The sequence below is a fragment of the Silurus aristotelis genome, assembly GCF_946808225.1.
Source record: "Silurus aristotelis genome assembly, chromosome: 6".
Lineage (NCBI taxonomy): Eukaryota > Metazoa > Chordata > Actinopteri > Siluriformes > Siluridae > Silurus > Silurus aristotelis.
The window spans coordinates 21,121,842-21,148,250 of record NC_139579.1 but is presented as its reverse complement, the minus strand read 5'-3'; the positions used below and the strand labels follow the sequence as shown (position 1 = coordinate 21,148,250).

The following is a 26,409-nucleotide window of genomic DNA, read 5'->3' as shown; positions in this document are numbered from 1 at the left end:
CATCACCCTATCAGAAACTCTCTTCACCTCCACGACACTCTTACTGTACTCTTCCTTCAGAATCACCCCTACACCATTTCTCTTTCCATCCACACCATGATAAAACAGTTTAAACCCACCTCCAATGTTCCTGGCCTTACTCCCTTTCCACTTGGTCTCCTGAACACACAATATATCTACCTTTCTCCTCTCCATCATGTCAGCTACCTCTCTCCCTTTACCCGTCATAGTACCAACATTTAAAGTACCAACCCAAACCTCCACTCTCCTACACTGCTCCTTTCCCTGCCGTCTCCGTAGACGGCTTCCTTCTCTCCTCCTTCTTCTTCCGCCAACAGTAGCCCAATTTCCACCGGTACCCTGTCGGCTAACGATACCTGTGGCGGTCGTTGTTAACCCCGGCCTCGACCGATCCGGTATGAAATTCTCATTTGTGATCCGCATATTTGATTTGGCACATGTTTTACGCTGTATGCCCTTCCTAACGCAACCCTCCCCATTTACCCGGGCTTGGGACCGGCACTAAGAGTGCACTGGCTTGTGCATCCACAATGGCTGGGTTGTAAGCACTACTAATAAATAAACGAATAGGTGGTACCATTCATCCCTAATGCAAAACACAATTATGTCCACTAGGTGGCGGTAACGAGAACAAAAGTCTAATTTGTCATTACAAACTGAACTAGAAGAAGCTCTTATCATGGACGGTGTTACAATATTGAGTTACTCCCCAAAAAAGTAACTAATTGCGTTACTTAGTTACTTTTTATGGAAAGTAATGCGTTATATTACTTTTGCGTTACTTTTTCTTACCTGGCTAAGGCTTGATCTCTTTCGGGCCTTACAGGTGTAACAGGTGAGAAGTTCTTGTACTAGTGTTTAATGCAGTAATGCACGGGTGGCCAACCCGAGGCTCGCGAGCCGCATGCGGCATTTTATGGCTGGTTTCATGCGGCTCTTAGGTTCATATCGAAGTTTGTGTTTGTTTGTTTTTAATGTGCGTGTTCGCTTTGCTTGAGTTCAATGCGGTGTTTTTAAGACTTAAATGATCTCGCCCCTACTGGGAAACTTTGTGGTATATTCATCTCACGCACATGCGCATTTGACGAAAATACCGTTTTGAACTCAAGCGAACACGCACATAAAAAAAAACAACAACACAAACAAAGTCTGTGTTTTCTGTCATTATGTTGGTATGTGACATTTACAATAAATCTGGCTGAGCAGAGTTGTGTGTGTGTGAGTGTGAGAGAGAGGAGGGGATGGGTGATGTTCATGTGTGCCCATGTGTATGATGTGGCTCGGGTTAGGGTTAGTATCTGAAAATCTATTTACTAAATATTAATTTACTGAAATCAAGCCTTTGTTGTTTAGCTTGAGGCAGGGTGCAGGTTTCATTCGGCTCTCTCTCTTCCAAATCTGTAGTGCTGTGCTTTGCTTGCAGATGTTTTTATAAATTTGAAGTGGTATTTCTTGCCGTTGACAAAACCTTTCCACCAACACATAATTTACACTTAACGATTATTCCCTTCTCCTTTTCCTCGACTATTTTAAAATATTGTGAATACTTCCATCGCAGTAATGTAATGCTCTGGCCTGCCATCTCCGCTTCTGACCAGCTTCTGTTCCCACGGCTCGCACCTAGGGGTGCGCGATTTTACGAGATTACGTTCATTTTAATGCAAAATAAAAAAGTAACTCAGATATTAATAGGTAAATTTATAAAGTAAGTCCTCTCCTTGAACTGCCACCTTAACGTGGTGGAGGGGTTTGAGTACTCGAATGACCCTAGGAGCTATGTTGTCCGGGGCTATATGCCCCTGGTAGGGTCTCCCAAGGCAAACAGGTCCTGGGCGACGGGTCAGACTAAGAGCGGTTCAAAACCCCTTATGAGAGATACTACATCAGGGACCGTGACGTCGCCCGGTATGGCGCAGCCGGGGCCCCACCCTGGAGCCAGGCCCGGGGTTGGGGCTCGTATGCGAGCGCCTGGTGGCCGGGCCTTCCCCCACAGGGTCCGGCCAGGCTCAGCCCGAAGGAGCGACGTGGGGCCGCCTTCCAGTGGGCTCACCACCTGCAGGAGGGACCGTAAGGGGCCGGTGCTAAGAGGATCGGGCAGCAGTCGAAGGTGGAGGCCTCGACAACCCGATCCCTGGACACGGAAGCTAGCTCTAGGGACGTGGAATGTCACCTCGCTGGCGGGGAAGGAGCCTGAGATTGTGCGTGAGGTTGAGAGGTTCCGACTAGAGATAGTCGGGATCACCTCTACGCACGGCCTGGGCTCTGGAACCACACTCCTCGAGAGAGGATGGACTCTTTACAACTCTGGAGCTGCCCATGGTGAAAGGCGTCGGGCTGGTGTGGGTTTGCTTATAGCCCCCCAGCTCAGCCGCCATGTGTTGGAGTTTACCCCGGTGAACGAGAGGGTCGTTTCCCTGCGCCTACGGGTCGGGGATAGGTCTCTCACTGTCGTGTGTGCCTACGGGCCAAACGGCAGTATAGAGTACCCGGCCTTCTTGGGGTCTCTGGGAGGGGTGCTGGACAGTGCTCCGACTGGGGACTCCGTCGTTCTACTAGGAGACTTCAATGCACACGTGGGCAGCGACAGTGACACCTGGAGGGGCGTGATTGGGAGGAACGGCCCCCCTGATCTGAACCCGAGCGGTGTTCAGTTATTGGACTTCTGTGCTAGTTACAGTTTGTCCATAACGAACACCATGTTCAAGCATAAGGGTGTCCATCAGTACACGTGGCACCAGGACACCCTAGGCCGCAGGTCGATGATCGACTTTGTGGTCGTTTCATCTGACCTGCGGCCGTATGTCTTGGACACTCGGGTAAAGAGAGGGGCGGAGCTGTCAACTGATCACCACCTGGTGGTGAGTTGGATCCGATGGCGGGGGAGGAAGCTGGACAGACTCGGCAGACCCAAGCGTACTGTGAGGGTCTGCTGGGAACGTTTGGCCGAGCCTCCTGTCAGAGAGATCTTCAACTCCCACCTCCGGCAGAGCTTTGACCAGATCCCGAGGGAGGCCGGAGATATTGAGTCCGAGTGGACCATGTTCTCCACCTCCATTGTCGAAGCGGCCGCTCGGAGCTGTGGCAGTAAGGTCTCCGGTGCCTGTCGAGGCGGCAATCCCCGAACCCGGTGGTGGAAACCGGAAGTAAGGGATGCCGTCAAGCTGAAGAAGGAGTCCTACCTGGCCTGGTTGGCTTGTGGGACTCCTGAGGCAGCTGACGGGTACCGGCAGGCCAAGCGAACTGCAGCCCGGGTGGTTATCGAGGCAAAAACTCGGGCCTGGGAGGAGCTCGGTGAGGCCATGGAGAAGGACTATCGGCTGGCCTCGAAGAGATTCTGGCAAACCGTCCGGCGCCTCAGGAGGGGAAAGCAGTGCCCCACCAATGCTGTTTACAGTAGAGGTGGGGAGCTGTTGACCTCAACTGGGGATCTCGTTGGACGGTGGAAGGAATACTTCGAGGATCTCCTCAATCCCGCCGTCACGTCTTCCATTGAGGAAGCAGAGGCTGAGGGCTCAGAGGCGGACTCGTCCATCACCCAAGCTGAAGTCACCGAGGTAGTAAAGAAACTCCTCGGTGGCAGGGCACCGGGGGTGGATGAGATCCGCCCTGAGTACCTCAAGTCTCTGGATGTTGTGGGGCTGTCTTGGCTGACACGCCTCTGCAGCATCGCGTGGCGGTCGGGGACAGTGCCTCTGGAATGGCAGACCGGGGTGGTGGTCCCTCTTTTTAAGAAGGGGGACCGGAGGGTGTGTTCCAACTATAGGGGGATCACACTTCTCAGCCTACCTGGGAAAGTCTATGCCAGGGTACTGGAGAGGAGAATACGGCCGATAGTAGAACCTCGGATTCAGGAGGAACAATGTGGTTTTCGTCCAGGCCGTGGAACACTGGACCAGCTCTATACCCTCTACAGGGTGCTGGAGGGTTCATGGGAGTTTGCCCAACCAGTCCACATGTGCTTTGTGGATTTGGAAAAGGCATTCGACTGTGTCCCTCGCGGCGGCCTGTGGAGGGTGCTCCGGGAGTATGGGGTCAGGGGCCCTTTACTAAGGGCTGTCCGGTCCCTGTATGACCGAAGCAGGAGCTTGGTTCGCATTGCCGGCAGTAAGTCAGACTTGTTCCCGGTGCATGTTGGACTCCGGCAGGGCTGCCCTTTGTCACCGGTTCTGTTCATAATTTTTATGGACAGAATTTCTAGGCGCAGCCAGGGGTCGGAGGGTGTCCGGTTTGGTGACGACACGATTTCGTCTTTGCTCTTTGCAGATGATGTTGTCGTGTTGGCTTCATCAGACCAGGACCTTCAGCATGCACTGGGACGGTTTGCAGCCGAGTGTGAAGCGGCTGGGATGAGAATCAGCACCTCCAAATCCGAGGCCATGGTCCTCAGTCGGAAAAGGGTGGCTTGCCCACTTCAGGTTGGTGGGGAGTTCCTGCCGCAAGTGGAGGAGTTTAAGTATCTTGGGGTTTTGTTCACGAGTGAGGGAAGGGTGGAACGGGAGATTGACAGACGGATCGGTGCAGCTTCTGCAGTAATGCGGTCGATGTACCGGTCTGTCGTGGTGAAGAAGGAGCTGAGCCGCAAGGCGAAACTTTCGATTTACCGGTCAATCTACGTTCCTACTCTCACCTATGGTCATGAGCTCTGGGTCATGACCGAAAGGACAAGATCCCGGATACAGGCGGCCGAAATGTGCTTCCTCCGCAGGGTGGCTGGGCGATCCCTTAGAGATAGGGTGAGAAGCTTAGTCACTCGGGAGGAGCTCGGAGTAGATCCGCTGCTCCTCCACATCGAGAGGGGTCAGCTGAGGTGGCTCGGGCATCTGTTCCGGATGCCTCCTGGACGCCTTCCTGGGAAGGTGTTCCGGGCGCGTCCCACTGGGAGGAGACCCCGGGGAAGACCTAGGACACGCTGGAGAGACTATGTCTCCCGGCTGGCCTGGGAACGCCTTGGTGTCCCCCCGGAAGAGCTGGAAGAAGTGTCTAGGGAGAGGGAAGTCTGGGCATCTTTGCTTAGACTGCTGCCCCCGCGACCCGGCATCGGATAAGCGGGAGAAGATGGATGGATGGATGGATATAAAGTAACGCGCTACTTTACTAGTTACTCCAGAAAAGTAATATTATTACGTAACGCACGTTACTTGTAGCACGTTACCCCCAACACTGGATGCATGTAACAGTAGAAAGGCATTAATAAAAATAATATTATGGTTATTACAGTGAGTTTCTATTATTTTTTAGCATGTGCATGGTTCTGTTTATTATGAGTTGTCTGCTTTGACGATAATATTTGATGTTAGCTTTGGGCAGCATGATATGAATTAAGGCTATGGAAGAAGTTAGAAATAGTTTGAGAGACTTCCCAGAAGAAGCTCGAGGTGAGTGTGTAATGTTAAAACATGAATTAACAACAGCTTAAAGCATGTTCAGATTGTGTCCTGTAACTATTTGCCTCAATTATCTGTTCAATTTTATATCTCCTAATGGCAGTACACTGTATGTCTGATGTCATCCATTAAATCATGTGATTGATCATTTGGTTGTTCAAAATAATTTTAACTGTAAGAATTATTTTGCATAGATTTATTAATCTTTTTTTTAATTATTGATCGTGCATGTGACAATAAATAGAAATAAACTGAGATGCTTTTTTTTCATAAACGGTTTAGATTATGTATGTGTCTTATACTTTATCGTGTCTTCCAGAGCTTTACTTGAATGAGTTAATACCATATCTGCAGTGCCGTACTATCGTGATGTGAAAACGCGGTTCACGTCGTCTTTGATTTATTCTGTGCTACAGACGCTGAAGCTGGAACTTATGGCTGCTTTAACAAAACTACACAAAACACTAGTTGGTCTATGCTACTCAACGCAACACGTCACAGCAATGCAACACGTCACAGCAACGCAACAACTCAACCCAGGAGCTGCTGCGCTTCTCCTCCAGCCCTTACCACGTGACTCACTTTGTTTATGTACAAGTCACGTGTGTACAGGCCCTGCAGTCAGCGCGTGTGCGCACAAGTTTAGCCGTGACCCCCCTTAAAACCAGGCCGACAAAATAGAGAACGTAAACAATAAAGTCACAATATAAAACACAGCAGAGAATATGGACTAGGGAGCAGGCAACTTGGAACAACAAAAAAAATTTTTTTTTATTTGACTGCCAAAAAAAAAACGAAAAAATGTGACTGCCATTTTATATGATTTATTTCTTTACTCAGATGTACCCTTTTACCTTGATTATCCAATTAAAAGCTTTGACTGGCTACTCTTTCTTTGAGCCCTGGGTATCCCCATGTCGGGTGCCATGTTCTAAGTTGTTTAACACATCTATATATAAATGATTGATTGCCTCATATTTACTTTTTACTCTCAAACCTTAATTTATTTCAGTGGATAGCAAAGAAATTCATTGGTCTTGCCTTTTTTTTTATATTTTCCATGAAAAACAAGTGTGCAGTTATTCCAAAAGTTAAGCTCAATAATAATACACTATATGGCTAAATTTCACTATGGTAAAAACCTGTACATTGACCCCATGTAAATGCTTTTTGAGAATCCCATTCAAGATTTAGAGAGTCTTTTATTTTGCTGTTATAATTAACACAACTCCTCTGAAAGGTAGTGTTTCTGAAGGAATCAGGGACATCAGGCACTAGGGTGCATACAGCATTCCAGTTCACCCTGAGGGTAGTCAGTGCTCAAGTGCCTCCGGGCTCAGGGTCAGAGCTGTGTGCAGGACACTCAGGTTTTCCCACTCCAACCTTGGCAAACATCAACATGGATCTCGCTGCGTAAACAGGAGTATTGACTTGTTAGAACAGGTTTGGGCCTCCTGGTTCCACTCAAGGGATTATACAACTCCTGGCAAAAAGTATGGAATCACCCCTCTCAGAAGATGTTCCTTCAAATGTTTAATTGTGTAGAAAAAAAACAAGCACATATATGCCACAAAACAATTTTCACATAACAATCCAAACTTCTGGCTGTATAAAACACCAAAAAAAAAACAAAGTAAGGTAACTATAGTCAATTACAACTGTTTTTACAGATCAAACAGAGGAAAAAAATATGGAATCACAAATCTGAGGAAAATTATATGGAATCACCAAATAAAAACACTACTAGTACTTTGTTGCACCACCTCTGGCTATTATAACAGTTTGAATTCTCTGAGGCATGGATTTAACTAATAACAAACAGTATACTTCATCAATCTGTCTCCAGCTTTGTCTTATTGCAGTTGCCAGATCAGCCTTGCAGGTTGGAGCCTTGTCGTGGACCATTTTCTTTAATTTCCACCACAGATTTTCAATTGTATTGCGGTCCGGACTATTTGCAGGCCATGCCATTGACATTATATGTCTTTCCTGTGGGAATGTTTTCACAGATTTTGCCCTATGGCAAGATGCATTATCATCCTGAAAATGATGCCACCATCACCAAACATCCTTTCAATTGATGGAATAAGAAGTGTCCAATATCTCAATATAAACTTGTGCATTTATAGAAGATGTAATGACTGTCATCTCTCCTATACCTTTACCTGACATACAACCCCATATCATTAATGACTGTGGAAATTTGCATGTTTTCTTTATCATACAGAGACCTCCGACACAATTATGTGCTTCCAACTTTGTGAAACTTTGTATTACCAACTTTGTCAAATTTTAATCTGATTGTTATCATGTGCCATATTGTGTAGAACTATCATCAAGTTTTCGATTGTGTTAAAATGTCTCAATTAGACCACGTGGCATGACCACGATTAGTAAATCTAGCAAAAATGTATTGTTTTGGGATTTTTTTTAAGTGATGCATGAAGAAGAAAAACTGTTTTCATATTGCTAACTTGGGAGAAAATGCTAGAGGAGCATTCTTTCATAGAACTGGGCGTTGGTGGGCCTAGAGAACAAGCTGTGAAAAACAAGGCAACATTAGACGAACAAACGCGACATGCGCAGAGGCTCTGAAACAACATGAATTATTGTAACATTTTTCCAGTATGAAAATCATACCTTTAGAGTTCAGTTTACTATGTAAAAAAAATATATATTAACAAAACATTTTCCTCTCACCACTCAAATAGTAATCACAGTGACAGAAACACATCTAAATAGCATGCACAATGTTTGCAAATTAAATATCCATTAACAAAGGTTTGATTCAAGCTAAAACCTAAAGAATCACTTTCAATAAAATTAAATTTCTAAACAGTCACCTTATATATTGACATATCAGAACTCAATAAAAAGTAGAAGTGCTCGGTTTTCACTGTTTCCTGAATCCTTTCAGAATTGGGTAGATATTCTCAAAAGCTTCATATATTTCAGAGCGATCTTTTGCACCTAGATTTACAAAGAGAAAACAAACAAACAAAAAACTTTTTGATTGATGCTTTTGCAATTAAATGTTGAGGTCTATTTGGAAATGTGCTCTACAAATTTATTTAAAGGATAAATAGAATGATCAAAGCTAAACATGATTATAAATAGAGGACCACACTGCACCTGTAAGAACAACCTTTCCAGACACAAATATCAGGAGGACAATCCGTGGTTTCACCATTTGGTAGATCAAACCAGGAAACAATTCAGGTTCATATCTTAAACAATAACATATCATAGTTACCATACAAAAATGAAATTGCATTAAGATTTAAAACATGACCAGTTGTTTGGACAAACCTGCTGAACTGTTTGTGAGCCAGTTCCAGGCACTCCAACCGTATGTGGAAACACACATCACAACTGCCGACGATGTTCACAATCTTGAAGTCAAGAAATTTGGCTGGGAAGCCAAGCTTCTGTACCACCCGGAAATACTTCCTTGCAGCAAGGTGAGACTGCTCCTCACTGGTGGGAGAGAAGATAAACCTTAATCAAATAAGACACTAGTAGAATAGACAGGGAAGCGAGAGAATGTGATATTGACATGAAAACAAATAGTGCATTGGAACAGAGCATTTATTATCAGGCTCCCTATAAACAACTAACTACACTGCACTATAATGTCACACAGCCAATTACTGCATTTAATATACCGTAATTTCCGGACTATAAAGCGCACCCATATATAAAACTGAATTTTACAAATATTTTTATTTTAAACATAAATAAGCCGCACCTGTCTATAAGCCGCAGGTAAAACTAATGAACTTTACAAAGGCTTTAACGAAAGACACGTTACACACGGTGTAACGTGTGAAATATGTTGCGCTTCCTTTAGTAGCATAGCGGAATTTTGGGAATAGCCTGACACTGCATTTTCCCGGTATTACTGCGTGTGTGCAAGACTAAGGATTATGTCCTTATTATTTTCTGATGCTCATTTCTAAGTTTCTTCGACTAACCCGTAACGCTGCCAAGAAAAATAAAAAAGCACGAGTTTTGGAAACCTGTCTGTGCTTATATGATTTCTGTTGCAACTGGAGTTAGTGAGCGCTCCCTTGACCCAGACTCAACGCGTTACAACGGCTTGTATCTAAACAGTAACCTACCAAGAAAGTCATTGTTCACGGTCTTCCTTCCTTCCTTTCAAAACTATTTCTCTCGGGAGTTTATCTTTTGGCATCGCCGTGCGTTTAAAAAAAAACAGCTCAGAACACAGGTGAGTTGCGTTTTTTCATTTCCGTTCGGAAATGTCATTGGTCTAATGTTATGGGGTTCAGTTTTTTGCCTTGAAGTTTGTAAAACTGGGAAAAATCCAGGAAAAATTCATAAATAAGCCGCTTCGTTGTTTAAGCCATGGGGTTCAAAATGTGGGAAAAAAGTAGCAGCTTATAGTCCGAAAAATACGTATTAGTGTTAAAACTGTTTCACACACATTCCTTGTCCGTTCAGTGTCTATAGGATATTTACGATGTTAGTCGGTAAGGTAAACAGAGAGTCTTATCTGGGCTCACACATCTCCCCCTGGTATATCCTCTTGTCTAAACAGGAAAACACTTTAGGTCAGCCTTTTGTGTGTTCGTGTGTGTGTGGACTGTATCATCCTGTGTGTATAAATACGTGTCTGCCACCTGCAATAAACGAAGAGAAACATTTTGCCACATTCTGTGTGCGGTGTGATTCTTCCCTGATCAGAAAAGACATTACGGGTCTCGCAGGTCGTTTGGAAAACTTCTCCAGTCATTTCGTTTTGGGCATGATAAAAATCTAACAAGACGGTACATGATTTTGAAGATAAAACTTGCTAACCTCTTTGCGCCAGTGCAGACCATTTTTCCTGAGCTGAAGATAAGGGCAGTGGTCCTGGGTTCACGGATCCGCATAATTACAGCAGCAAAGCTCTATAGAAGAGCATGATTGGAAGAGCTGTCAATACTGAAGGTGGCATCTTCAATGTGTTTATAACATTTACATTTTGCTATTGCAAAATATTCTTGCCTATGAAACATGTTTATTTTCCTCTCTTTGATCTCAGATTCATCAGGGAATGAAAGCTAAAGGCACTACAAAAGAAATCTAATGACATGTAGCCCCTGTGTCACAAATTAAAATTAGACATACCTTTGGATTGTACTCAGCATTTCGACCTTGAAGGGCAATGGCTTTCAGGTTTAGAGGACATGCCAGGTTTACTGTGGACACTATATTCCTGTACACAACCAAATACAGATTAATATGTGAACAAAATCCAGCATTCTATTTAAATTTAAGTAAAATTTAAATTAAATTTAAAAACATTAAATTTAATTTAAGTAAAATAACCCAATTAACAGTCAAAACAGATCAGATTGCACACAGCCTACTGATACATGTTCAAATACCAGGAATCTAGAAGGGCACGTCAGAAACATGACAACGTTTAAAATACAGTTTGAAAAATGCAAAAAAAAAAAAAAAAATGCATTGCTGTCCTATACCAGTGCAAAGCACACCCTGTATTCTCCTGTTTACCCTTACAGACCACAAGCCATTTGCTTTTTTTTTTTTACAGCCAAATATAGAACATTCCTCTATATTTAAAGCTGCTGAATGTAAGATCTTGAAATTTTATTTACTTTGGTGGAAAAAGCTACTACAAGCGAATTATGGAAGAACATTTTGTAACATGGATTGTGCTTCGTTGACCAATTAATTTCATAACTCTAAATCAAATTTAAATTCAGTCATAATTTACAGCTACATCACAGATAATATAGTGTTAATGCACAGTAAGAGGATGACTTGATACTAAGGATGGCAAAGGTGTACTGATATACTATTGAATATAGAAGTATGGGGTTTGGAAGGTATTTATGACTGAGGACCTTTGGGATATTATTTGTGTTATACACGTCAGATTAAAAATATATATAAAATTATTGTGTAGACTTTTGATGTATTCTTTCTAATTCGGACCCAACAGACCTGAATATGAATGAATTTCCTAGAATTTTTGGAGTGAGCAACAACAGCAAAGGGACACAAACAATTTATTTCCTCTCTTGACCAGTAATCATGTTGTCCTCATGTACTGTAGACTTTAATATAAAGACTGGGCAACTGACAAACTATAAAACTGATAAACTGATGTGATATCAAATCTGCTGTAATTTTACATGCAGAAGTGCATGTAGCAAAGCTGTGCACCTTAACATATATTTTCTGTTTTATTATGTTTTTGGTATGTACCTGAAGTGAGTATTAAATATCACTGCATTTATTTTTTTAAGGTAAAAGACAAATACAGCATTACCACAAGTACTACAACAATGCAATATCTTTGTTTCAGACTGTTTACTGCAGTGAAGTAGAAGCATCATTTCATAGTTTTTTTTCCAAAAAAATATCTTACTGTAATTGTGGGATGATTCCTGAACTTTCTGCCACAGGAGCCACTAGGGTCATGGGTGTCATGGGGGCCATGGGGAGGTTGCAGAAGGGGGAGGCTGCAGGATGCCTTGTATTAACCTCAGTGTCTGCTTCAGGAGGTCTTGCAGTTGAACAGTCCAGATAAACACCACTGTCCTCTGTAAGACCCACTCCTGTGTTCTCTCCCCCTTCATCCTGAACGTGTAGCTTATCAGGTAGAAAGCTCAGGTCCAGATCATCATCCTCATCTTTCTGTTGGTTGGAGATGGAAGAGGAGAGGAAAGAGGGAACCTGAAGATGTGGTGGGCCTTCCAAATCCCCTCTAAACATGTACTCAGAAGAACCCTGGTGGAAGTGGGCAAACATTTAGAGTATGCATTTTTTTTAAGAAGATGCAAACCATTTCTTTATGCACCACTAGATCTTAACATACAGCAATTGACTGGTCAAAGTAGGTCTCAAGCAATGCATCTTCATCCATTTCTCTCCAGACCCATTAAGGATTGTGAATGAACACAAAAAAGTGAAGCAGATAGCTAAAAAAGTGAAGCAGATATTATTAAAGTTATTCATGTCCCCACGTGTATCCCGGACAGGGTCACCTCGCACAACAAAACTGTTTATCACTTCACCAGCAATAATAACCGTTTTGATCAGCAGGAAAAGACAGAAAAGACGCATGAATTTACATTTCTATTGCAATAAACTAAAAGCGTTCAACTGTAAAAGACCAGAAACACTTCTGTTTGCTTTCAAAACAATATTTCGTGCACAGGTTAATGCTCTAATCCAGGGGTGTCAAACTCAAATTCACAGTGGGCCAAAATAAAAAACTGGGACTAAGTTGCGGGCCAAACTCAATATTTATTGAAAATTTGACTGCAATTGTGCATGTTTTCTGTCTCTCCAGATCTGTAATGTTGAACCTTTTCATATGGAAACAAACTTTAGTTTTGCATAAACATTAAATCTGGAACAACCAAAGTTTAATATTATAAACACATGAGAAATTTAATTTGAAATAAAACACACATCAGTGGTATTCGTTTGTTATTATGTCTCTCTCTCTCTCGCTCTCTTTCTAGACTTTCTAATTCCTTTTTTCACAGGGCAACAACAAAACAACCAATAATAATATTAATAATATCCTACAGTTAAAAAAAGCAATTATTCAACCATTAACAGTTCATGCCTTAGAGTAGAAAAAGTGCACAAAGACAACATTCATTCGAGCCCAGTTTTTACACTCTGATTTACTCTGATTGGTTGAAGACAGATTCCTGCATCTCTTCTTAGATACAAGTGCATCATGTCTGGAGTTAGTCTCTGAGCTGAGGAAATCCTCAGGATGGAGTGAAGATGTTCATCAGTGAGACTCCTGAGTGGTGTTTTGTTCATCTTCATTCAAGAGAACCGTTTCTCACACAGATATATACTGGTGAACATAGAGAGCGTTTGAGCAGCTTGGGCATGGAGTTGGAGCAGTGTGTCGGGGAGGAAACATGGAAACTGTTCAGCACACACAGAGTCGTACTTTGAATTGAGCGTGTCTCTACACTGTATTTAATAGGCTCCATCTGGAGGTTGGTTGGTGCGATTTCCACGTCAACCACAAACGGATTACTGAGCAGTTCAAATCTGCATTTCTGGGATTCAAAATCGGTAAATCGCCGGGTAAATTAAGCGCTGAGTAGCCGGAGTGTTTCAGCGCGGAGTTTTTCAGCGGTCTCGACTGACGCGCCCGCGCACTAACAAAGCATTCTGGAATTTGTAGTATTAGCGGTGTATGCGCTATACACTGGCGGGCCAGCTCTAATACACACTTGATATGATCTCGCGGGCCAAAAATAATTACTCCGGGCCTGAGTTTGACACCCCTGCTCTAATCTGATCCGTCATAAAATCTTCAATTTTCCATATAACAAAGTAGTTTCGGCTGTAATATAACAAACAAATATCAATGCGCATAACGAATACATTATTGTTTTCTATAATAACAGCTCACACAGAGGAGGTTTTTGTGGCTGATGCACCAAATAATATATGACTAAATCTAAAGGGTTTAAAAACTTCTTGTTGATTAACAAAGTTTATACCGCATCGCTGAGCAATAATTTGTTGAGTTTGGTTGACAGAAGGTCTAAGAACTGTAATTATTTTTTAGTTAATGCACAGCTAAAGTAGTTCCAGGCAGGGTTTGACTGGACCGGTTAAGATTGAATCCTTCAAAGTAACTGAAATAAAGGAAAATTTAGCCCACTGTCCACCACAACACACAGATCTCAACAAAGTCAACGCAACAACAAACTCAATGGCATAAAAAATATAAATATAATGCAAAAAATGAATTGCATTGGCTCAAGCTTATATTAATAGTCCCAGAATGGCGGTTTGGAATTAGCAACAGAGACCTGAGATATCTGGTTGATATTTTATTAGTATTACTTGCTATTGAATCGAAAAATAAATAAATACATAAATAAACGAATAGGTGGTACCATGTAAAACACAATTATGTCCACTAGGTGGCGGTAACGAGAACAAAAGTCTAATTTGCTATTACAAACTGAACTAGAAGAAGCTCCTATCATGGACGGTGATAAGATCATTGCACATGTATTGTGCATGTAACAGTAAAAAGGCATTAATAAAAATAGTATTATGGTTATTACAGTGAGTTTCTATTATTTTTTAGCCTGTGCATGGTTCTGTTTATTATGAGTTGTCTGCTTTGACGATAATATTTGATATTAGCTTTGGGCAGCATGATATGAATTAAGGCTATGGAAGAAGTAAGAAATTGTTTGAGAGACTTCCCAGAAGAAGCTCGAGGTGAGTGTGTAATGTTAAAACATGAATTAACAACAGCTTAAAGAATTTTCAGATTGTGTCCTGTAACCATTTGCCTCAATTATCTGTTCAATTTTATATCTCCTAATGGCAGTACACTGTATATCTGATGTCATACATTAAATCATGTGATTGATCATTTGGTTGTTCAAAACGATGTTAACTGTAATTATTGATCGTGCATGTGACAATAAATAGAAATAAACAGAGATTTTTTTTTTTTCATCAACGGTTCAGATTATGTTTGTGTCTTATATTTTATCGTGTCTTCCAGAGCTTTACTTGAATGAGTTAGTACCATATCTGCAGTGCCGTACTATCGTGATGTGAAAGCGCGGTTCACGTCGTCTTCGATTTATTCTCAGCTAAAGACGTTGTTGAGGCAAACTTATGGCTGCCTCAACAGAACTACACAAAACACTAGTTGGTCTACTAGTGTTACTCAACGCAACACGTCACAGCAACACAACAACTCAACTCCAGGAGCTGCTGCGCTTCTCCCCTAGCCCTGCAGTCAGCGCGCGTGCGCACAAGTTTAGCCGCGACCCCGCTCAAAACCTGGCCGGGACTCTCACAGAATAGAGAATGTAAACAATAAAGTCACAATATGAAACACAGCAGAGAATATGGACTGGAGAGCAGGCAAATTGGAACAACAAAAAAAATTGTTTTAAAGTTCAAAAGATGAATTTTAGCTTTCTTTACATCACATTTACGTTTTAGAGCATTTAAACCCTATTTTTAAATGATTACAATTATTGGAGCATGTGACTGGCATTTTTTAATTACCCTGTTACCTTGATTATCCAATTAAAAGCTTTGACTGGCTACTCTTTCTTTGAGCCCTGGGTATCCCCATGTGAGGTGCCATGTTCTAAGTTGTTTAACACATCTATATTTAAATGATTGCCTCATATTAACTTTTTACTCTCAATCCTTAATTTATTTCAGTGGATAGCAAATAAATTTATTGGTCTTGCCTTTCTTATATTTTCCATGAAAAACAAGTGTGCAGTTATGCCAACAGGTTTGGGCCTCCTGGTTCCACTCAAGGGATTATACAACTCCTGGCAAAAAGTATGGAATCACCCCTCTCAGAAGATGTTCATTCAAATGTTTAATTGTGTAGATGTGTGGATTGTTAAGTGAAAATTGTTTTGTGGCATATATGTGCTTGTTTTTTTTTTTCTACACTGTAGAAAAAAAACAAGCACATATATGCCACAAAACAATTTTCACTCAACAATCCAAACTTCTGGCTGTATAAAACACTTAAAAAAACAAATAAAGAACTATAGTCAATTACAACTGTTTTTACAGATCAAACAGAGGAAAAAAATATGGAATCACACAAATCTGAGGAAAATGATATAAAAATCACCAAATAAAAACACTACTAGTACTTTGTTGCACCACCTCTGGCTATTATAACAGCTTGAATTCTCTGAGGCATGGATTTAAATAATGACAAACAGTATACTTCATCAATCTGTCTCCAGCTTTGTCTTATTGCAGTTGCCAGATCAGCCTTGCAGGTTGGAGCCTTGTCCTGGACCATTTTCTTTAATTTCCACCACAGATTTTCAATTTGATTGAGGTCCGGACTATTTGCAGGCCATGCCATTGACATTATATGTCTTTCCTGAAGGAATGTTTTCACAGATTTTGCCCTATGGCACGATGCATTATCATCCTGAAAAATGATGCTACCATCACCAAACATCCTTTCAATTGATGGAATAAGAAAAGTGTCCAAAATCTCAATATAAACTTGTGCATTTATAGAATTATAATTTCCAACTTTGTGAAACGGTTATGCTGCGGCTCAAATTTTAATCTGATTGTTATCATTTTGTGCCATATTGTGTAGAACTATCATCAAGTTTTCAAGTGTGTTAAAATGTCTCAATTAGACCACGTGGCATGACCACGATTAGTAAATCTAGCAAAAATTTATTGTTTTGGGATTTTTTTAAGTGATGCATGAAAAAGAAAAACTGTTTTCATATTGCTAACTTGGGAGAAAATGCTAAAGGAGCATTCTTTCATAGAACTGGGCGTTGGTGGGCCTAGAGAACAAGCTGTGAAAAACAAGGCAACATTAGACGAACAAACACGACATGCGCAGAGGCTCTGAAACAACATGAATTATTGTAACATTTTTCCAGTATGAAAATCAGAACCAGTTCTTAGAAAATCAGACCTTTAGAGTTCAGTTTACTATGTAGAAAAATATATTAACAAAACATTTACCTCTCACCACTCAAATAGTAATCACAGTGACAGAAACACATCTAAATAGCATGCACAATGTTTGCAAATTAAATATCCATTAACAAAGGTTTGTTTCAAGCTAAAACCTAAAGAATCACTTTCAATAAAATTAGATTTCTAAACAGTCACCTTATATATTGACATCAGAACTCAATAAAAAGTAGAAGTGCTCGTCTTTCACTGTTTCCTGAATCCTTTCAGATTTGGGTAGATATTCTCAAAAGCTTCATATATTTCAGAGCGATCTTTTGCACCTAGATCTACAAAGAGAAAACAAACAAACAAAAAACTTTTTGATTGATGCTTTTGCAATGAAATGTTGAGGTCTATTTGGGAAATGTGCTCTACAATTTTATTTAAAGGATAAATAGAATGATCAAAGCTAAACATGATTATAAATAGAGGACCACACTGTACCTGTAAGAACAACCTTTCCAGACTCAAATATCTTGGACAATCTGTGGCTTCGCCATTCGGTAGATCAAACCAGGAAACAATTCAGGTTCATAGCTTGAACAATAACATATCATAGTTACCATACAAAAATGAAATTGCATTAAGATTTAAAACATGACCAGTTATTTGGACAAACCTGCTGAACTGTTGGTGAGTCAGAACCAACCGTATGGGGAAACACACATCACAACTGCCGACCATGTACTGGATCTTGAAGTCAAGAAATTTGGCTGGGAAGCCAAGCTTCTGTATCGCCCGGGCATACTTCCTTGCAGCAAGGCGAGACTGCTCCTCACTGGTGGGAAAGAAGATAAACCTTAATCAAACAACAAATAGTGCATTGAAACAGAGCATTCAGTATCAGGCTCACCATAAACAACTAACTACACTGCACCATAATGTCACACAGCCAATTACTGCATTTAATATACATGATTTTAAAGATAAAACTTGCTAACCTCTTTGCGCCAGTGCAGACCAGTTTTCCTAAGCTGAAGATAAGGGCAGTGGTCCTGGGTTCAGGGATCCGCATAATTACAGCAGCAAAGCGCTATAGAAGAGCATGATTGGAAGAGCTGGCAATACTGAAGGCGGCGTCTTTAATGTGTTTATTACATTTACATTTTGCTATTGCAAAATATTCTTGCCAATGAAACACGTTTTTTCCTTTCTTTAATCTCAGATTCATCAAGGAATAAAAGCTGAAGGCACTACAAAAGAAATCTAATGACATGTAGCCCCTCTGTCACAAATTTTAATCAGACATACCTTTGGATTGTACTCAGCATTTCGAGCTTTAAGGGGAATGGCTTTCAGGTTTATTGGACATGCCAGGTTTACTGTGGACACTATATTCCTGTACACAACCAAATACAGATTAATATGTGAACAAAATCTAGCAGTGGGTTCCCCTTGAAAACTAATCTTATTCTATTAAAAATTAAGTAAAATAACCCAGTTAACAGTCAAAACAGAGGAGATTGCACACAGCCTACTGATACATGTTCAAATCCCAGAAAACTAGACGTCAGAAACATGACAAAGTTAAAAATACAGTTAGAAAAATGCAACAACAAAAAAAATGCATTGCTGTCCTATACCAGTGCAAAGCACACCCTGTATTCTCCTGTTTACCCTTACAGACCACAAGCCATTTGCTTTTTTTTTACAGCCAAATATAGAACATTCCTCCATATTTAAAGCTGCTGAATGTAAGATCTTGAAATTTTACTTACTCTGGTGGAAAAAGCTACTACAAGCGAATTATGGAAGAACATTTTGTAAAATGGATTGTGCTTCGTTGACCAATTAACTTCATAACTCTAAATCAAATTTAAATTCAGTCATAATTTACAGGTACATCACAGATAATATAGTGTTAATGCACAGTAAGAGGATGACTTAATACCAAGGATAACAAAGGTGTACTGATATACTATTGAATATAGAAGTATGGGGTTTGGAAGGACTAACTTTCTTTTCGGCTTCTCCCGTTAGGGGTCGCCACAGCGGATCCTCCGCACGTTTGATTTGGCACATGTTTTACGCTGGATGCCCTTCCTAACGCAACCCTCCCCAATTTATCCGGGCTTGGGACCGGCACTAAGAGTGGCTGGGGATGGTTCCCTGACCGGGAATCGAACCCGGGTCGCAGCGGTGGGAGCACTGCATCTTAACCACTAGACCACCAGGGGACCTGGAAGGTATTTATGACTGAGGGACCTAAATAACCTGCCGTCTTTGGGATATTATTTGAGTTCTGAACATCAGATTAAAAATATATAAAAAATATATATATAATTATTGTGTAGACTTTTGATGTATTCTTTCCAATTCTGACCCAACAGACCTGAATATTAATTAATTTTCTAGAATTTTTGGAGTGAGCAACAACAGCAAAGGGACACAAACAATTTTTTTCCTCTCTTGACCAGTAATCATTTTGTCCTCATGTACTGTAGACTTTAATATAAAGACTGGGGAATTGACATACTATAAAACTGATAAACTGATGTGATATCAAATTTGCTGTCATTTTACATGCAGAAGTGCATGTAGCAAAGCTGTGCACCTTAACATATATTTACTGTTCTGTTCTGTTCTTGGTATGTACCTGAAGTGAGTATTAAATATCACTGCATTTATTTTTTAAGGTAAAAGACAAATACAGCATTACCACAAGTACTACAACAATGCAATATCTTTGTTGCAGTGAAGTAGAAGCATCATTTCATAGTTTTAAAACTGTTGAACAGATATCTGTTATTCCAAAAAATATCTTACTGTAATTGTGGGATAATTCCTGAACTTTCTGCCACAGGAGCCACTGGGGTCATGGGTGTCATGGGGATCATGGAGAGGAAGCAGAAGGGGGAGGCTGCAGGCTGCCTCATATTAACCTCAGTGTCTGCTTCAGGAGGTCTTGCAGTTAAACAGTCCAGATAAACACCACTGGCCTCTGTAAGACCCACTCCTGTGTTCTCACCCCCTTCATCCTGAACGTTTAGCGCATTAGGTAGAAAGCTCAGGTCCAGATCATCATCCTCATCTTTCTGTTGGTTGGAGATGGAAGAGGAGAGGAAAGAGGAATCCTGAAGCTGTGGTGGGCCTTCCAAATCCCCTCCAAACATGTACTCAGAAGAACCCTGGTAAAAGTGGGTAACTATTTAGAGTATGTATTTTTTCAAGAAGATGCAAACCATTTCTTTATGCACCACAAGAGCTTAACATACAGCAATTGACTGGTCAAAGTAGGTCTCAAGCAATGCATCTTCATCCATTTCTCTCCAGACCCATTAGGGATTGTGATTGAACCCAAAAAAGTGAAGCAGATAGCCGCGCTGTTCAAATTGGAAACTATCTCAAACAAAGCTGGATTGTTTTTAAGTTGATAACTTTATTTTGACTAATAAATTTAATGCGACAACCAAACGCTTAGTGAATCATCTGGAGTAAAAAAAATAAAAATAACCGGTTGGTTCCTCACAATTTTTCTCCGTCCAGAAGAGAGAGACGTTTTATTTATTATAACTGAAATCTTTCTTTAAAAGTCTTTTGTGCCTGACCGGAAGTGATCGGCTAATCATTATTATTAAAGTTATTCATGTCCCCACGTGTATCCCGGACAGGGTCACCTCGCACAACACAACTGTTTATCACTTCACCAGCAATAATAACCATTTTGATCAGCAGGAAAAGACAGAAAAGACTTATGAATTGACATTTCTATTGCAATAAACTAAAAGCGTTCAATTGTAACAGACCAGAAACACTTCTGTTTGCTTTCAAAACAATATTTCGTGCACAGGTTAATGCTGTAATCCAGGGGTGTCAAACTCAAATTCACAGTGGGCCAAAATTTTCAACTGGGACGAAGTTGCGGGCCAAACTCAATAATTATTGAAAAATTGACTGCAATTGTGCATGTTTTCTGTCTCTCCAGATCTGTAATGTTGAACCTTTTCATATGGAAACAAACTTTAGTTTTGCATAAACATTAAATCTGGAACAACCAAAGTTTAATATTATAAACACATGAGAAATTTTATTTGACATAAAACACACATCAGTGGTTTTCGTTTCTTATTATGTCTCTCTCTCTCGCTCTCTCTCTCTTTCTAGACTTTCTAATTCCTTTTGTCACAGGGCAACAACAAAACAACCAAAAATAATAATAAAATCCTTCAATTCAAAAAAGCAATCATTCAACCATTAACAGTTCATGCCTTAGAGTAGAAAAAGTGCATAAAGACAACATTCATTCGAGCTCAGTTTTTACACTCTGATTTACTCTGATTGGTTGAAGACAGATTCCTGCATCTCTTCTTAGATACAAGTGCATCATGTCTGGAGTTAGTCTCTGAGCTGAGGAAATCCTCAGGATGGAGTGAAGATGTTCATCAGTGAGACTCCTGAGTGGTGTTTTGTTCATCTTCATTCAAGAGAACAGTTTCTCACACAGATATATACTGGTGAACATAGAGAGCGTTTGAGCAGCTTGGGCATGGAGTTGGAGCAGTGTGTCGGGGAGGAAACATGGAAACTGTTCAGCACACACAGAGTCGTACTTTGACTTGAGTGTGTCTCTACACTGTATTCAATTGGCTCCATTTGGAGGTTGGTTGGTGCGCTTTCCACGTCAGCCACAAACGGATTACTGAGCAGTTCAAATCTGCATTTCTGGGATTCAAAATCGGTAAATCGCCGGGTAAATTCAGCGCTGAGTATGCAGAGTTTTTCAGCGCGGAGTTCTCTTTCAAACATTCGTTCGGTATCTCACTATGGGAATCGCCTCGGGCGTGACCAATCCTGGAAGCATCAATCACACCATGTCTGTCGGCTGACAGACCAATCATGACAGTGATGCGGGAGTCCCGCCTCCCTATATACACCGCTGCTGGCGGTTCCTGCCTCATTCTCGCTCTCTTCCCCGTGAAGATCCTTTTAGGAAGCTATCCTCAGCAGATCGTCTGGGGGCGGTCACTTAACTGTTCACAGACAGGCCGTTAAGGTACGTCTCCGAGCGTGGCTGCTTCTTGAGGAGAATATCCACTGTCAAAGCGGATATTCCCTTCTGCCGTTTCTTCCCGTATTTTCTTTCTCTCTTTTCACATCGCGTCGAGCAAGGAGTAAAATATCGTTCGGGACCCGTTTTGAGAAGCACGTCGTGGTGATCTCGTTGTTTCCTTTTTTCCAGTGATTGCACCTTCGTTATGGCGACTGCGAGTTCATCCGGGTGCACGACAGTTCAATCCCGACCGTGTGCATGCGGGTCTACGATCTCAGCAAAAGACTCTCATCCCCTGTGCATCGTGTGCTTAGAAGTTCGGCACGCTCAAACCGTGCTCGCTAACCCCGAGTGCTGCCCGCACTGCGCTCTTTTCCCGTCAAGGGTTCGGGAGCACCGCCTGCAAGTCGCGGCCGCGAATAAAGGGGACTCATGTCTCTCTCAGCTGCCCGCAGAGAGGGACGAGGCTGCTTCACAAGCACAGTGCAGCTGGGGAGAGTTGATGGACGAGGTTTCTCCTGTCCTTCCTTCACTCTTCGAATCAGACTTTCTACTGGAGAACAAAGATGAGGAAGAGGAAGATGATGAGGTCGCTCATTTTTTGGAGGAACATTTGGAGGACGACGAGGAGGATGCTATCCTCCCTCCTGATCTTCTCTCCAGGCCTGAAAGTGCTACGGGCCCTTCCCCCATGCCAGGTGAGCTGGACCTCATCGAGGTGTGTAGGAGAGCAGCCAAAAAACTCTCCATCGAATGGCCATCTTAGCAGGTGCATCACAATGCTGAGAGGGATTTATATGATGGGAAAAGGCTGCCATCACGCACTTCCCCAGTTAAGCAACTGATTCCTGCTGTACCGGCGTGTCACAGAAATGCGTCGCTTTTGGAACAAACCCTTCTCGCATAGAGTGCCCGTTAAGGTTTTCTCTAGACTGGAGGTGCATGATATGGAGGCTTTGGGGATGTACAAACCCCCCCGGTGGAGCTGTCGGTGGTTCCTCCACCTCCAACCAAATCGACGAGCTGCTCTATCCTTCTCCTCCCCTTCTCTGCCAGGACGTACAGAAAGGCTCACAGCTTACCAGGCGGAGCTGGGTCACCAGATTCAACCTTGTGGGAGGAAATCTGCGTCATTGCGGATCTCAACCTACGTTCTTCTAGAGGAGCGGTCCAGAGCTGCGGCCGCAGCATGGGCCTCGCTGAGGTGGGCGAAAGAGCCCTGTGGTTGGGGTTGACGGGCTTATCGGAGAGGGAGAAGGTGGAGTTCCTTGATGCCCCGATAGAGCCGAAAGCCCTTTTCGGGGCTGCAGTGGGGAACATGCGCCAGCAATGCGACCTCCGCAAAAAAGATGGTGAAGCGTTTGAGGCATGCCTTCCAAGAAAGCCTCCTGCTCGCCCTCCCAAACCCACACGTTCATATTTCGCCCCTGCGTCCAGAGAGAGACAGCCTGGTTTCAGGGCCCCTAGGCAACCCCCACCCCAGCAGTCAATGCACGGGAAGACTTGCCAGAAATAGCCCTAGCCCAGGAACAGGACCTCTTTTGCAGCGGCAGCTGCTAGGCATCGCCCAGCGGACCCTCAGGGAGGGAAGAAAAGGCGGGCAACCTAACCTGTGGTCTGATTTTGGGTCAAAATAGAGGTGGCAGCACTCTCTGAGTTTCTGTAGCACCCCTCAACTCATCTCAGGAGTCTTGTCCTCCCCCTCCAGCGAAAAAGCGTTGGGGAGCGTTTCAAACGCTATGTTCGATGAGCAGTGGGCCGAGGGCACAGATGTCATACCGTCTGTCAAACCGTTGGGACTGTTGCGAATGAGAATTTCAGTGCTGGGTTACGGTGCAGCGCTTATGTCCGAAGCGCCACCTCAATCGCAAGGTGATGGTGACGTCACTGTGCTTACGCACTCTCCATCACTGGAGAAATTGCGATTTTCACGAGTCGGGGGCTGTTTTCCTGAGAAAAGTAGTGACGACGGATGCGTCGCTCACAGGTTGGGGTGCGGTGTGCGAAAGCAGGATGGCGAAAGGGAAATGGCCCGTTTCGCTTTGGGGCATGCACATAAACTTTCTGGAGATGTTAACGGTGTTTCTAGCTTTGAAACATTTCGTGCAGTTTCTTTGGAGTCACCACGTATTGGACAGATAAGACAACACAACGGCGGTGGCGTACATAAATCGCCAGGGCGGAACGCGCTCTCCTCGACTTTACCGTCTAGCGCGAGATCTCATGGTGTGGGGCATGGAGCATTTCCTGTCGCTGCGAGCGACTCATGTGCCGGGAGTGTTGAATGCGGGGGCGGATCTCTTGTCCAGGGGAAATCCCCTGTACGGGGAGTGGTCTCTCCATCCTCAGGTGGTGAACCTGTTATGGGAGAGATTCGGCCGGGCCGCCGTAGCTCTTTTCGCCTCGCACGAAAACACTCATTGCCCTCTGTTCTTTTCTCTGGCGAGAAACGGTGCACCTATGGGTGTGGACGCGTTAGCCCACCCGTGGCCAAACGTTCTGCTTTACGCATTCCCTCCACTAAGTTTGATCGTGCCGACTCTAAAAATAGTAAGAGAAGGAGGTCACTCTGTTATACTAATCGCTCCAAACTGGCCAGGGAGAGTGTGGCTGATGGAGATATTCCAACTCCTGCACGATCGACCCTGGCCTCTTTTGCGCCCCATTGCACAGGGATCTCCTCTCGCAAGCGCGCTGAGAGATTTTTCACCCGGCACCAGACTGGGCCTGGCCCGTGAGAGGATGAATCTCAGCGTCGCTGGTTTGCCTCCTAGGGTGATTGAGACGATTCAGAATGCGAGAGCAGCTTCGACGCGCTCTGTATATGATAGGAAATGGAGGGTGTTTGAACTATGGTGTGCTCAGAGACATATCATCATTTTTCACTGTTCTGTGGCAGATGTGTTGTGCCTTTTGCAAGAACTTTTGGATAAGGGCAGGGCGTTTTCAACCGTTAAGGTTTATCTCGCCGCTGTTTCTGCATGCCACGTAGGGATTGACGGTAATACTATCGGTCATCACCCGCTCGTGTGCAGGTTTATGAAGGGGGTGCGGCGCCTGAGCACGTTCTCAAAGCCGCTGGTTCCGCCATGGGATCTGTTTGTCTTCCTGAGCGCGCACTCTCAGCCTTCTTTTGAGCCGGTAGAGAGTATTGACTTAAAGCACCTGTCGCTGAAGGTTGCTTTGTTGTTGGCTCTTTCTACCGCGAAGTGGGTTAGTGAAACTTATGCTTTGTCAGTTCATAACTCCTGTATGCCGTTTGGTTTGGATTTCTCACGTGTGACTCTCAAGACTAATCCGGCATTTATCCCTAAGGGTGAGCCTTCGCCTGTAGACAGGTAGATTTAATTGCTTTTCATCCCCCTCCTTTTTCAGCGGAGGAGGAGCGACTTTACTCTCTGTGTCCTGTCCGTGCGTTAGGTCACTATGTTGACAGGACGAAGGGATTGAGACGGAGTAATCAGCTGTTTGTTTCTTGGGCTGATTCCCGTGAGGGAAGTCCTGTTTCCCGGCAGCGCCTGTCCCATTGGCTCGTGGAGGCTATTATAATAAATTATAATAGCGTGGGTCTTAACCCTCCGGAAGGACTGAGGGCTCATAGTACCCGAGGCTTGGCCACTTCGTTGGCGCTTTTTAAGGGTGTTTTGATTCAGGACATTTGTGCGGCAGCATGCTGGGCTTCGCCGCACACCTTTGTCCGTTTTTATAGGCTGGATGTCACGGAGCCTTCGCTGGCTCATTCCGTCCTGAGTGTGTAATATATATGTGTGTGTGTGTGTGTGTGTGTGTGTATATATAAATATATAGATACCTATTTGGACATGTATACGTGTATATGAAAGGGAATGACAACGGATGATGGAAACATCGTGGATCGGATGTTTGTCTTTTCTCTCACGTTTCCACTCTCTTCGGTGAGAGGGATTATCTCTTTTTATCACATCACTGAGTTGGTTGACACCTGCTTTGGACAGCATATCTGCAATACGGGAGTTGTCTATATCCCATAGTGAGATACCAAACGAATGTTTGAAAGAGAACTTTAGGTTACTTACGTAACCCCGGTTCTCTGATAACAGGAGTGAGGTATCTCACCACACCTTCCTTCTTGCAGTGCACGGAGAAGAGATATGTGAGAATGAGGCAGGGACCGCCAGCAGCGGTGTCTATAGGGAGGCGGGACTCCAGCATCACTGTCGTGATTGGTCTGTCAGCCGACAGACGTGGTGTGATTGATGCTTCCAGAATTGGTCACGCCCGAGGCGATTCCCATAGTGAGATACCTCACTCCTGTTATCAGAGAACCGGGGTTACGTAAGTAACCTGAAGTTTTTTAGCGGTCTCGACTGACGTGCACTAACAAAGCATTCTGGGATTTGTGGTATTAGCGGTGTATGTGCGGGCCAGATTTGGCCCTGAGTTTGACACCCCTGCTCTAATCTGATTCGTCATAAAATCTTCATTATTTCTAAATAACAAAGTAGTTTCTGCTGTAAT

General features: G+C 43.0%; 2 protein-coding genes across 2 annotated transcripts in view; one reads left to right on the top strand and one right to left on the bottom strand.

Annotated features, from left to right (window-relative positions):
* The window catches only part of LOC310727994 (TATA box-binding protein-like 2), a 39,901-nt gene extending 17,948 nt beyond the window's left edge, over window positions 1-21,953 (bottom strand). Inside the window, exons 1-8 of the mRNA XM_083545007.1 lie at window positions 20,138-21,953; window positions 19,689-20,050; window positions 10,539-10,626; window positions 10,227-10,318; window positions 8,715-8,882; window positions 8,538-8,632; window positions 8,249-8,375; window positions 7,637-7,944 (exon numbers count right to left, since the gene is read on the bottom strand). Of these exons, the coding sequence (XP_083401133.1) occupies window positions 8,299-8,375; window positions 8,538-8,632; window positions 8,715-8,882; window positions 10,227-10,318; window positions 10,539-10,626; window positions 19,689-20,050; window positions 20,138-20,185 (930 nt within the window). The 5' untranslated portion in view covers window positions 20,186-21,953 and the 3' untranslated portion in view covers window positions 7,637-7,944; window positions 8,249-8,298. The remainder of the gene's footprint in view (window positions 1-7,636; window positions 7,945-8,248; window positions 8,376-8,537; window positions 8,633-8,714; window positions 8,883-10,226; window positions 10,319-10,538; window positions 10,627-19,688; window positions 20,051-20,137) is intronic.
* jmjd7 (jumonji domain containing 7) overlaps window positions 1-26,409 on the top strand; it is a 59,984-nt gene that overhangs the window by 22,993 nt on the left and 10,582 nt on the right. Inside the window, exon 2 of the mRNA XM_083545006.1 lies at window positions 14,483-14,657. Within this exon, the coding sequence (XP_083401132.1) occupies window positions 14,609-14,657 (49 nt within the window). The 5' untranslated portion in view covers window positions 14,483-14,608. The remainder of the gene's footprint in view (window positions 1-14,482; window positions 14,658-26,409) is intronic.